Source organism: Amphimedon queenslandica, unplaced genomic scaffold, assembly GCF_000090795.2.
Source record: "Amphimedon queenslandica unplaced genomic scaffold, v1.1 AMPQUscaffold_13296, whole genome shotgun sequence".
Classification (NCBI taxonomy): Eukaryota; Metazoa; Porifera; class Demospongiae; order Haplosclerida; family Niphatidae; genus Amphimedon; species Amphimedon queenslandica.
The window spans coordinates 128,178-142,708 of NW_003546468.1; the positions used below are offsets into that span (position 1 = coordinate 128,178).

The following is a 14,531-nucleotide window of genomic DNA, read 5'->3' on the forward strand; positions in this document are numbered from 1 at the left end:
CATATGTGTACTCAGTAAAAACTGAGCTAAATATCAGCATAGTGATGAAGACCACAGGAAGCATTATAGACCAGAACAATATGCGTATGTCATGCTTTGTTAGTATGAAGCCAAATGCCACAGTATTGTCACCATTCTCCAATATATAAGGGAACATGATTCGGACCAGCTTACCTGGATTAAGAATACAAGAGCCTGCTACCCCTACAGCAATTGTTGTAATGATTGCTACTAGATCTGGTAGAATAAATGCAGTTACCAAATAAGTATTGTAAGAAGTCATTCTCCTCACTGCTTTGTTTCACTCCTCTCCTAGCTATAGTATCCAATACCTTGCATTGCTTTTGCCATCCTACTCTTTCCTTGTTTAAATTATAATTCCACATCAAAGTTATACCTGTTTGTGTGATCCTCTATTAGTGATTGTATCATTGGTATGCTTTTGCTTGTTGTAGGGGAGTGATAAGGAATTTGTGTACTCCACCTGTGTGTATTTGGGTACACAAGCTTCTGAATTGATTGATATAGACAGCATAAGGAAATTAATATGCATCTAAAAGTTGAGAGTGATTTTGAAGCCATTTTCAGAAAAGCATGGGCTATTATAGCACAGTGTACAGAATTTGGCATATTTAAGAAAATGGTCATATATATAAATCAAAAAGTTTTAGTTGGAATCAGCTCAAACTTTCTACATAGCATAAAGACATCAAAAACGTAATAATCCCTCTTAGTAGTTTTTGACAAAATACCCTGGATCTGGCTCTACTTGTTCAAAAAAAATCAATATTTTTATCAGCTTGTTTCACTCCCTTTTCTCTTTTTTCTCTTCTCCCAAAAAATTGTAAATAATCAAAATTTGACTCAAAATATTTATAGGGGTATCAAATTTAAAAAACAGTAACAATAGCTATTATAAAATTTGGATGAATATTTTCTGAACTACCGTATAGGAGATATATTTTGCGGGGATTTAATTTTGCTAATTTTGTGATTTTAAAAAAATTATGAAAATTATTTTTTATCATGCTAATATAGCGGTCAGTAGAAAAAAATACAAAAATTTTTCTTGTGAATAGGTTGAAAGGTGATTTTTGTGGAACATTTTTCCCAAGAAATATTGGTAATTACCATTTATTTATCAAATCCTGTTACTTAACCAACACTATTTCATAGATTAATGAAGACATCATAAGCAGTAAACAGGAGGATCGAAAAGTATTTGAGATATTTATTGGTATTGCAACTGCGTGAGTGTTATTGTACACACACTGTAGTTAGTTTTACCCATACCTATAAGCATTGTAAGCATTGTATAAGTTGCATTGCATTTTTTGTTTCAATATTGCCATAGATAGTAGTGTGACATTGCTCTTGATGCTGTCACAATGTTGGCTAGTGCTGGTCTACTGCTGTTTGTATTTCAGCTTTCCTTTGTCCTTTCTGCCTCTCCCCTACAAAAAATCATTTGTGTTCACAAGAGTAACAGCAGTGATGTATTGATTCGTCACAACTGTACCTTGATGGCAAAAGATCTCAGCTCTGGTGCTCAAGAAGTGAGTGATGATACAGTTCTACTACTCCTCAATAAAAATGAGACACTAGAATCAATCATCCAGTTTATGAATGTGTCTGGCCTTACGTTATCTGGCAATGAAACTAACATTTTCTGCAATCAACAATTTGTTAAATATGGTCTTAGATTCATTAATGTTTCAAATTTAAAGATATCAGGGCTCTCTATCATTAATTGTGGTGCATTGCATCAGAAGACTAGACTTAGCTATGATTATAACACTACGTATAATATTTCTGCTGCCATTTTTATCAATAAATGTACTAATTTGCAAATACACAATGTAATAATTAGCAACAGTACTGGTACTGGTTTAACATTGTTCGACTGCAATGGCAAAGTTGAAATATTCCATTCATGTTTTTCTAACAACACTCCTGGATTCCTGGGTCCATCAAATGATAGCCAAGTTCAATACAGTGGAGGGGGAATCTATTATGAACTGACGCTTCATTGTAATATCCAAGAGGATAACTGTAATGTTCATTCTGGCATATATAGTAGTAATGGCTCATTTATTGTACATGATTGCAGTTTTACCTTCAATTCTGTTGCTGTGAATGCAAATGTATTTGACAAGTCATTTTTTCCAAGTGGGGGATTGATTGTATTTCTCTCGGGATTTGCACACAATAACACAGTAAATATTGAAAACTCTAACTTTATCAGCAATACTGGAGTATATGGTGGTGGCCTTTTCATTGTTTGCAGAGAGAGCTCCACTAATAACAGCATAAGAGTAAATAATGTCACACTTTTTGATAACAATGCATCGCTGGGTGGTGGTGGCTTGGATATTGGTTTCAAGTTCAGAAAACCAGCTGTAAATGAATTTAATAGCATCATTGTCCAGTCTTGCAACATTAGCAGCAACAGAGCATACTTTGGCGGTGGAGCTGTATTTTTTGTCACTTCTGCTAGTCAGGTTGATCCCAGCAATACTATAGAGTTTCGGGATACAGTATGGAAGGAGAACAAAGCAACGTATGGCTCTGCCATTTATCTTGAGCCCATATTTAACAAATCACCTGCAAATACCATATTCCCAGTGCCTCATTTTGTGAACTGTAACTTCACTAATAACTACATTACATTCAATAGAACTGGGAGTTCATCATCTGGTGCTGGTATTTCAAGCATAGGGACTGGTGCAATGAACTCCAAAGCAATATCTTTCACATTATCTGGACTCATTACATTCAGTAAGAACAACGGCACTGCTGTTTATCTCATTGATAGTAATTTCATAGCATCAAAAGACGCTTTAATCATTTTTTCTAACAATACAGGGACATATGGTGGTGCATTGTCCATTAACGGGTTTGCATCAATATACGCTAGCAGTAACACATCATTTATGTTCCTCAATAATAAAGCATCTGTTAAAGGAGGGGCAATATACTTTTACTCTACTGACATTATATCATCGCTTTTAATTGGGGCATCATGTTTTGTGGAGCATATTACGGGTGCAAGGGAAACAATAACTTTTTACTTTAGAAACAACACTGACTCATTTGGTATGTCAATGTATGTGTCTTCACTGCTCCCTTGCAATACGTTATGCCAAAGCTCAAAGGTTTACTTAACTTATATACCACCAGAGAGGCTCTTAACTGGAGAGTGTGTTGGTAACTTCATTTTTGCCGATCACAATGGAACAGTGCAAGGGAATGTAGCAACGGAGACTAGTGAATTCGATCAATTGCATGAAGTGGGAGTAAAGAAGATTGTACCTGGTAAAGGTTTTACGATCCCGTTTGTTACTCGTGATGAGTTGGGGCACCAATCAATGGAACCATTGTTTGGTATATTAACAACTAACAATGACTCCCTTTACCTCACTAACACGTATACTGCCCTCAACAGGTTTCGAATGAGAGGACAACCTAATGATACAGGCCATCTTGAAATAGGTACACTTTATTTTCGTAATTTGACGGTTGGAATTGACATTACGATGTCTGCCTGTCCTCCTGGCTTCATTAACAAAAACAATACCTGTGTTTGCTCTGCTGATTATGACAGTGATCACTACTATGGTATCGTACGCTGTGATAATAGGGAATTTGTAGCTTCTCTTAGCTCTTTGTTTTGGGTTGGATATATTGGTAATGAATCAGAGGACACTTTATTCACAGGACTCTGTCCACAAGGATACTGCAATTACAATCTAACATTTCATGTCTTACCCTCTGTCCCATCATTCTCTGAATTAGATTCACTGATATGCGGTGGTAGTAATCGTACTGGGATTTTATGTGGTGATTGTATGGAGAACAACTCTGTGTATTACAACTCCCCAGGATACAAGTGTGGCAATAATGAGCTTTGCTCCTATGGGCCACTCTTTTATATACTAACAAGTATTATACCACTGACCCTAATGTTTACAATCATTGTGATGCTTGGGGTAAACTTTAACTCTGGGATATGGAATGGGTTTGTCTTCTTTTCCCAGATTGTGGGATATTTTACAGCAACATTTAGCAGCATCTCCTATGTATCATCCTCTGAGAGAGCTCTCCATATAATATCAGCGCTAATTTACGGCCTGTTCTCGTTACATTTCTTCAACAATGACAGCCTCTCTTTTTGTCTCTTTAAAAATGCAAACTTTTTTGCTATTATGGGGATTGAAATATTCTCCCTTATTTTTGCTTTTCTCTTAGTCATAACTCTTGTATCTGTAATGAAGTCCAACTATTTCTACAGGTTGCAGACTACCTGTTGCAAGAGACCATTTTTCAAGCCAACAACCCTAACAAAAGCTCTGACAACATTTCTCATACTCTGTTACTCACAGACAACCCAAATATGCTTCAAGATAATGGAAATAGGTTTCCTAACAAATAAAGGGAGCAGCATAATATCCCCATTGCGTGTGCAACAGATGGGAAGTCAAGCATACTTCACTGGTGTTCATATACCATTTGCTATTGCTGCAATAATAGGAATTTTAACAATTGTCATTGTTACTCCATTGTGTCTTATTGCTTATCCTGTATTTTACAAGGTATTGCCTCAGAGAAATAAAGTGACAGCAACTTTGTTTAGAAAAGTGGAGATGTTGAAGCCAATTTTCGATGCCTTTCAAGGTTGCTTTGAGGATAAATATCGCTTCTTTGCTGGATTGTATTTTCTCTATCGTGTTATATTTGTCAGTGTATTTTCACTCATTAGTGTACCACTGGCTTCGCTTTCCATTGCTCAAGTTGTTCTTATGATAATGCTAGCAATTCATTTAAAGTTCGAGCCGTACAAGAATAAGCTTCACAACAACATTGATAGCTGCCTGTTCCTACTGATGGGTATAATCAATACTTTGGCACTAGCACGGTTTGTTCAATCAGATACATACTCTCAAGATAAAACCATGATTGTATTAGGTTACATTCAATTGTTTCTGGTCTACCTTCCCATCTTTATCATTATCTGCCTTTTAATTGGTCTGGCTAGAAAGAAACTCTGCAGAAAATTACCACAGATGAGGGACTCAGCTGAATTGAAAATGCTCAGTGATTCTTATAATAGTGAAAGTTGCCGTGATTCAAATACTGTCTCTACTAATTATATTGATATAGAAACAGTCTCGAGTCTTGATACAGCTGATGGAAGTAAATTGAGGAAGGAATTAGAAGATTTGGAGGATTCTTTATGACTAGTTATTTTTAGAGTTTAGTTTAATTGTAATTTCTCTCTCACTTTCTTTCTCTACAATCATATTTTATTAAGTTTGTTGTTTGTATAGTGTGAGCTTTTACATGAACTTTTTAATGTCTAGTACAAATGCTTTAAATATTTTTAAACTACTGCAGCAAAAAATCTACATGTTTATTTGTCCATATGCAGTGTTAAGTTCAGTATCAATGATTTGTTCTTGTTGTTCAGTATTGATTGTTGGTAAATCATATATTGGACCAATAACTGCTGCTTCTCCTCCTCCTCCTACTGGAGTTTTATTTTGTATTGTAGTCCCTCCCTTTTTCATTACTAAACATACAATGATACTAGTAATTATTGCAGTAATGAGTCCAGCTAATAGACCAGTGATAGGTACAGCAATAGCAACTGTGTGTGTGTGTGTGTGTGTGTGTGTAATAGATTAGATACACTTAATGTATTAACTAACCACTAATGGATCCTACATCTGTTGATTGTAACATTGTTGTGGTAATACATGAAGAACAACCTAATGAATAATATGTTCACTGTATGTATGTACTGATTATTATAACGTACTGTCAGCATAACTACTGATTGTTTCAGTTACGGTGATTGTTGTCACAGCTAAACTCTTATCTTGTGTTGTGATATACTCAGTAGCATAACCTTATAAAAGTAAATATATATTTTGACTTATCTAAATTTAATACTCATGAGTAGTGCTTATTTTGTGAATAATAATTTCTGCCGATTGCTATAATTTTGGATAAAATTCTATTAAAATTTGTATGCTACATGAATTGCTTCACAGTATTTTATGTCCACAAAACACAGTACATTCGGTCGCTTACTTTCAACTGCTGATTGTGTTTTTGTGGATACAATTAATCCTGAACTGGTAGTATGTAATGTGATGTACTTAGTAGTAGTCATAGTACTCGTTGTTATGGATGGTGTAGAAGATACTGTAAGTGTAATTATAAATAATCAGGAGTAAAATTACTTCTTACTTAAAGCAGATGATACATACATGTATACTAATGATGTACTGGTATATACATGTATATAAGTAGATGTAACTAATAGAATGCAAATTATAATGATAATGAATTAACTATGCAGACCTGATGAAACACTAGTAGATGTTACTGAACTGCTTGCCACTATAGATTCTATGCTGACTATGTAGCAATAAGATCAATATAGCATGTGTGCTACTGAACTAACCATTAACAGTGACTGATGGTCCATATCCAATAGCATTAACAGGTATGATAGTAACAGTGTAGTATTCATTAATAGGAGACAGTCCAGTAATAGTAATATTAGTGTCATTTGTGTCTTCATCATATATAATATCGTCTGATGTACTGTTTACAGTAATAATGTAATACTGAGTAGGAGGATGTGATTCCTATTTTATATTAAAATTATTATTATTAGCATTTTAACTTACTTGATTGTTATTCCACCATATTGTAATACTATCATTTGATATCTGATACCAACTAATATTAACAACCTGAGCTGGTACTATAAGAAAATACAATGAGTGCGTGTGTGTATATGTGCATACAGTATATCTAAAAATGAATTGATCTAGCAAATTATGTTGCACTATAGCTTTTTCAGCATAATATAAGCAGCTATATTGTGGAATAGTTTAAATCAGTGATGATATGATGCTGCACAGTTTAATAATAGTCCAGTACAATAATTATTAGCTCACTTCTGTGGGTACATATGGCAAGACTCAAACATTCAGTCAATACAAGACACCAGTAGATACCAGTAGTAGCCATTAGTATATCAATAAGAGAGATGAGCATTGAAGTGGGTTTATGCCATTAGAATATATAAGCAATAAGCTATTGTCCATTGTTTTACTTAATTCATTGAGACAACATATTGTTGTTATTCTTCCTTATTGCACATAATATGTGCTTGATTATTGATCAAGTCCATCCATGCATAGCTCCTGTCAGTATATTATCTTAAAAATACACATGACATCAAAAATAAATAAAATGCAATTAATATCAATAAGTATGAATATAATAATAGTTCACATCAAACATTATTTCACTACGTCATTATTTATCCATATGCAGCATTAGTGTGTGTATCAATTAATTGTATCGTTGAACTGTTGGTCTACCATAAGCAGTATTAGTGTGTACATTGATATCATTCATTTTTATTGGTGTATCATATATTGGAGCTGGTTTATCAACAACAGAAGGATTAGCTGCACCAGTATTGTACCTGTGTGATAATAATAATGATAATAATCACTTCAATGTTTAATGTAATGATATTTACTTCATAGATGCTTCATTGTTTCCTATAAAGATAAGTAAATATCAATACATTACAAAGTTATTAATTCTTACTTTTTTGCTTCATCTTTTTCACTGATAGTACAATGATAATAATAATGATTATTATTATTAATACTGCTGTGCCACCAATAGCTCCTGATATAATGGGAACAATACTTATACCAGTATTTTTAGTGCTTGGCGTTGCTGCAGTAGGTGTAGCTGCAGTAGGTGTAGCTATTGGTGTACTTGTGATTGCAACTGTAGATAACAGAACAGTGTTATTGACAATACAATAAAGTTTATTGATACTAATATGAATATACATTTACTGATAAACAGTGAAGAACATTACATTGCATTACATCATACTAAAAGTAAACATTGCATGCATTACATTATTACTGAAAGTGAAGAGCTACTCATTATGTTACTACTATAATGAATGATATAGCAAATAGTTATGATGCATAAACTAACCATTGACAGTGGCTGGTGGTCCATACCCAATAATATTAACAGGCACAATAGAAATAGTGTACTGTCCAATTCTATGTGGCAGTCCAGTTATATTAAATTTAGTATCATTTGTACTGATAGTGTTATCACCATTTACAGATAAAACATATTGTACTGGAGGATAGTGCAATGTGTCCTCCTATCACAAATAGAAAATGTTTATATATCTATTTAATAACTTACTTGATTGTTATTCCACCATATTGTAATACTATCAGTTGATATCTGATACCAACTAATATCAACAACTTGAGCTGGTACTATAAGAAATACAATGAGTGTGTGTGTGTGTATAGTACTTACCATTCCATATATACTGTATTAATGATGAAGGAGGTCCTTCTCTTCCAATAGTATCAATAGGAATAATAATAAATGAATAGTTAGTACCAATAATAAGAGTATCAATAGTTATATCAGTGTCATTTGTAGAGTATTTAATAGAACCATTAACAAAAACACAATAGTAATCTATACAGTGCTCATTTTCCTGATTCTCATACAACCAACTGATAGTCATTGTACTATTATTAATTGGATCGATGGTTATATTACCCACAGCAACTACTGGATCTATATAAAATATAAACTATAAATCTCATAAATAATGTAATAATGAATCAAACCTGTGACACTAATGTTTAGTGTCTCAGATTCAGTGTTTGAGAAGCTGAAACACTCGACTTCATATCCATCCAATGACTCCGTTACTGATTCATGTATGCAAGTGCTTGTAATGGTACGACCATATACATTGATAGCAGTAATGTTCAGCATAAAAGTAAAACCATCAACAGTAACAGTAGTGCCAATCGTATCAAGTAATATGTCATAAGTATCGAGTAATCTCCAATGTGCAACCCCATTACTTATACAAGTAAATTCCAACCTATCTCCAGGACACGCTGGTGAATAAAGTGGAGAGGTTTGATCCAAAACTGCAGCTAGTGATAGTTGAGCAGTAAGTCCAGCCAATACAAGACACCAGTAAACACCAGCAGTGGCCATTGATGCCAACAAGAGAAATAAAAATTGAAACAAAAACTATAATTTATAAAGCAGTTAGACATTGTTTATGATACTTGGCATTCTGCCTAAGGTCACATGTACTAATCTTAAACACTGTGTTTATAAAAGTTTATCATAACAGATGTGAATGCACTGCATTGTTAGAGAATTATAACTTGTATTGTTATTTTAAACATGCAAATAAGACTGTCGCATATTATATATTAGTTTGTCCATATGCAGTGTTAAGTTTAGTATCAATGATTTGTTCTTGTTGTTCAGTATTGATTGTTGGTAAATCATATATTGGACCAATAACTGCTGCTTCTCCTCCTCCTCCTCCTACTGGAGTTTTATTTTGTATTGTAGTCCCTCTCTTTTTCATTATTAAACATACAATGATACTAGTAATTATTGCAGTAATGAGTCCAGTTAATAGACCAGTGATAGGTACAGCAATAGCAACTGTGTGTGTGTGTGTGTAATAGATTAGATACACTTAATGTATTAACTAACCACTAATGGATCCTACATCTGTTGATTGTGACATTGTTGTGGTAATGCATGAAGAATAACCTAATGAACAATATACTCACTGTATGTCCTGATTATTATAACTTACTGTCAATACTACAATCATTGATTGATTCAGTTACAGTGATTGTTGTCACAGCTAAACTCTTATCTTGTATTGTGATATACTCAGTAGTACAACCTAATTAAAGTAAATATATATTTGACTTATATCTGCTGATCACTAATTTTGGATTAGACATTCCATATGCCACATGCTGTCAAATGAATTACTTCACAATATTTTATGTTCTATTATGTTTGCTTACATTAAACTGCTGATTGTGTTTTTGTGGATGAAATTAATACTAAACTGCATGGTAGTATGTAATGTGATGTACTCAGTAGTAGTAATAGTATTCATCATTATGCTATACATATATTGTAGTAATTATACTAACTGTAAAGGAAATGCACAGTAATGTATTATTATGATTTCATATGCTAACTTGAAGATATCAATAAGCTGCTGGCAGTTGTACTGACTAAGAGTAAAGAAATGAAACAATATTGTACAGTAATGATGTTATACCATTAACAGTGGCTGATGGTCCATATCCAATAACATTAACTGGTATGATAGTGACAGTGTAGCTAATATCAGTAAGAGGTAGTCCAGTAATAGTAATGTTAGTATTATTAGTATTATTAGTGTATATGATACTGTTTGATGTAGTGTACACATTAATAATGTAATACTGAGTAGGAAGAACTAGTACATCAGAATTCTAGTTCAATACACATTATAATTATCATTATTATTTTAACTTACTTCATTGTTATTCCACGATATTGTAATACTATCAGTTGATATCTGATACCAACTAATATTAACAACTTGAGCTGGTACTATAAGAAATACAATGAGTGTGTGTGTGTGTGTGTGTGTGTATAGTTCTTACCATTCCATGTATACTGTATTAATGATGAAGGAGGTCCTTCTCTTCCAATAGTATCAATAGGAATAATAATAAATGAATAATTAGTACCAATAATAAGACTGTCAATAGTTATATTAGTGTTGTTAGTAGTCCTAAATTCATTATGTGTATTGTTACTATTAATAGTAACATTATAGTTTTCTATACATGATTGTTGTTCTGTCCAATTAAGAATTATTGTACTATTGTTAAGTGGCTCAACTGTAGTATTATTAACTGGTATTATTGGTCGGCCTATACGTAAATAATAATAATATAATTAATAAGAAATGATTGATACTTCTAACCTGTTACATTAATGCGTAAGCTAGCAACTTGCATAGTGTTAAATCCTCTACAGTGAACAACAGTTCCATTCACTGGTTCATCAGTAACAGCAAGACTACTCATGATAGTACCATTAATCATAGTAACTTGTAATTTAAAACCATTTTCCGAACGATTTCTAACTTCATTGTTTAATAGAACTGATCCACCATTATTAATACCCCAAAATACAATAGCATCATTACCAGGACCAGCATCAGTTGTACAGTTAAGTACTACTCTATCACCAGGACATGGTACAATACCAGAACTAGGAACTGTTTGACTATATTGAAGTACAGCTATGATATTATTTATTATGTCAACAGTTGAATTTAGAATCTACATTAATAGCTACTTACAAGATGCAACAAGACTCAAACAGTTAGTCAATACAAGACACCAGTAGAAACCAGTAGTAGCCATTAGTATCAATAAGAGAAATAAGAACTGAAATACTGTTATGACACATAAACAGTAAGCAACTACTCACTTAACTCACAAGTAGTGTTGCTGTTGTTCTTCTCTGTGCCAAGAACAGTTACACCTACTGGACTACTAGTGTGTGGTTACTCATGTCTATCATAACAATTAAGCACATGATGAGCATGTAGTTACGCAAGACAAAATTATACACACAGGATTGCATTTACATAGTGTTTAAGTGAAGTACAATCTCAGTCAATGTAATACTGAGATATGAAATATTTTTCTAGATTTTATGGGTATAGATCTACATTACAATATAAAAAATAGATCTATAGAGATTCCTGACTTTTTATTTTCTATTTTATCTATCAGTCTGTCCATATGCAGTGTTAAGTTTAGTATCAATAATTTGTTCTTGTTGTTCAGTATTGATTGTTGGTAAATCATATATTGGACCAATAACTGCTGCTTCTCCTCCTCCTCCTACTGGAGTTTTATTTTGTTTTGTAGTCCCTCTCTTTTTCATTATTAAACATACAATGATACTAGTAATTATTGCAGTAATGAGTCCAGTTAATAGACCAGTGATAGGTACAGCAATAGCAACTGTGTGTGTGTAATAGATTAGATACACTAAATGTATTAACTAACCACTAATGAATCCTACATCTGTTGATTGTGACATTGTTGTGGTAATGCATAACCGGTGTATAAAAGTGGCCAAATTGAAAATTCTTTGTCTTTCATTTACCTTATTTGATTCTTTCAGCTACAGTACAGATTTTATTTATTGTAAATTTATACCTCCTTTAGGGTTTTAAGAAGTTACTGAAGATCTGCACCCTTATGAACATTGTAGAAGAAAACAGATTTCAGATTTGCAAATTATGATGAGTCAGCAAATTATGCATTTTGCAGCTACAGCAGTTGAACGCCCACTCAATGTATTAATACTAATAAGCTTTTTTATAAAGAAGGTCACGTGATGCAAGTATTATTAATTCTATTCTATTGAATTTATTTTTTATTGTATAACAAAAAATTACAAGATGGCTGTTCTTAGTATCGCGCTGGTCGACTATAACAATTCTCGAGTTGTCGGAGTCGAATATTTTTCAGTAAGATAATGTGTTAACAGTCAGTTGAAACATTAGTCTGGCCGGAATCTTGTGCAGCATCAGTGTGCCCGTCTTTTCCCCTGATCCTTCACTAGTACGTCTACTTGTGTCAGCCTGGTCCTTTTACAATGATTGAACTGGAGCTGTTTGTTAATCCATACATTAAATCAAGATTTGAGAAAATGATTTATAATAACAGACATTAAACCAACAACTCATTGGGTTAAAATTAAATACTAAAGGGTTAAATATTTTTGAGATTAAATGGTCATAAAATGGAGAGATTAAAATAGAGATTAAATAGAGAAATTAAATAGACAATGGGAGTAAGTTTGATGTAGTTAATGCAATTCCATCTCCGTCTTCCTTAGAATATCAAGGAGTATGAAAAGACTTCTAGGAAGTGTTGAACCCTGACTGTTGCCACTAAAGACAGCACGACATAATGGACAAGTTGCTTCTAAAGTATTTGAAGCTGCCCATTGGTCTAAACAGCCTGAACAAGCTAACTGATGACAGCATGGCATTAGTGAGAGCTCTTGACATAAAATAGATTTACAGATGAAGCATTTAAAAAGCTCTTTAATTTCACTTATCATAGCGCAATAATTTACTTCAGAATTACCCTCACTTGCTTCAAGAGGATTAGCACCTTCAAGCTTTGCTAAGCGATCTTCAATCAGTTTAACACGTCCACCAATCTTTGTCGATCCTTTGCCCTTGGATGTACACGGCTTATCGTCATCACTACTGGATAAATGAATTGGAGAATAATGCCGCTTTTCCTTTTTTAGCAAGCCATGTGTATAACTCTCAAAGTCGTCATCACTGTCTGAGATAGTGATACCATGAAGTTCACTGTAATCTTTCTCGGTCACTGCTTTGATCTTTTTGTTTGATCTCCAAAATTTAGTGCCTATATTAAAAATAATGAAAGTGAAAATTGAAGTAAAATTATTCAAGTAAAAGAAGAGCAACGCACATGTGTACATACATGTTAATAATTATGCATACCTCTGGAAGCTGACGTATCAGGAATTTTTAAATTATCATTATCCAAAAGTATGACATTTTGACCACCAAATGCTTCCACAGAGAGCTGCTGAGAAACGTGATCAATTGATGAGGTACTCTCTGTCAGCGTAATTGGAAAATTCGAAAATTTCCGGAGACCACCCAAGGACTTACTGTAGTTACAAACTTCTACATTCTTCGTCCATTCTTCTTTAGCAAAATTCACCCCAGGAGGCCTTGCAGGCCATCTAGTTTTGGAAGATACTCCTCGAGGACGCACAGTCAGTAATGATGTGACACTAGCACCAGGACATGTTGATGTTGAAGGAAGTCCTGCCCCCGTCAGTGGGATAGATGTTGATATGTTGATAGTTGGCTTTTGCCGGGTGACGCGGTGTTAAGCGGCACTCCGTTGACCTCGTACTTGTAATATTGCTTCAGATCAGAGAAAGTTCCCCTCTCACGGCATGGAGTTTCCAAGCTGCCATCTTCACATATCAGATATATGCTGTCTGGATATAATCCAAAAACATGTCCAATATCTTTTGTATTCAACTGCTCCTCTTTTGCTTTGATTTTCCTATGTTCATTGAAAAGTGTATACACCATGATGCAAACTAGTCAGGCAGACTAAACACAAACAAGAAGCTTGACTTTTCAAGAAGAACCTCTTTATCGCTGAACGCTTGATCGCCGATTGCTAAACAGCATGTGCTGACCTGCTGCTATGTAATTTGCGCATGCGCATACGTGTGGTGAGTGGTGACTGTGGTCACTGGTCAGCTGGTCACAAAGTCATAATGGACGGAGAGGGAGTTGTGGATCTTGTGAGAAAGTGGAGAAAAGACGGATTAACTTATAGAGAAATAAGCGAGAAACTGCAGCAATTATTTCCTCATAGAAGAGGTTTTTCAGAGAGATCCGTTAGACGATATTGTAAGGAGGAAGGTATCAGAAAAATGGATGAACAGGAAATTGATGGTGTTGTGGGTGCAGCTGTGGAAGAGGTATATCATCAGTGTCTTGTGGCTTTATGTCAATTACTGACAGGTTGGTGAGA

At 34.0% G+C, this 14,531-nt stretch overlaps 1 protein-coding gene across 1 annotated transcript; it reads right to left on the reverse strand.

Annotated features, from left to right (window-relative positions):
* Nucleotides 1-4,220: 4,220 nt before the first annotated feature.
* Nucleotides 4,221-11,336, reverse strand: LOC109583575 (uncharacterized). The gene is made up of 10 exons (XM_019998989.1): nt 11,273-11,336; nt 10,892-11,212; nt 10,807-10,838; nt 10,566-10,578; nt 10,436-10,512; nt 10,196-10,391; nt 10,113-10,148; nt 9,713-9,805; nt 9,607-9,666; nt 4,221-5,647 (listed from the first exon to the last, which is right to left on the reverse strand). The coding sequence occupies exons 1-10, from the start codon at nt 11,334-11,336 to the stop codon at nt 5,403-5,405; spliced, it is 1,137 nt and encodes a 378-aa protein (XP_019854548.1). The 3' UTR covers nt 4,221-5,402.
* Nucleotides 11,337-14,531: the final 3,195 nt, after the last annotated feature.

Bases quoted from the DNA above. Each gene is read 5' to 3' on its own strand.
- LOC109583575 (XM_019998989.1), bottom strand. From the start codon at position 11,336: ATGGCTACTACTGGTTTCTACTGGTGTCTTGTATTGACTAACTGTTTG. The intron at 10,839-10,891 runs GTTAGAAGTATC...ATTTACGTATAG, and splicing joins CTTACGCATTAATGTAACAG to GCCGACCAATAATACCAGTT. The intron at 9,667-9,712 runs GTAAGTTATAAT...ATTGTTCATTAG, and splicing joins CAATGATTGTAGTATTGACA to GTTATTCTTCATGCATTACC.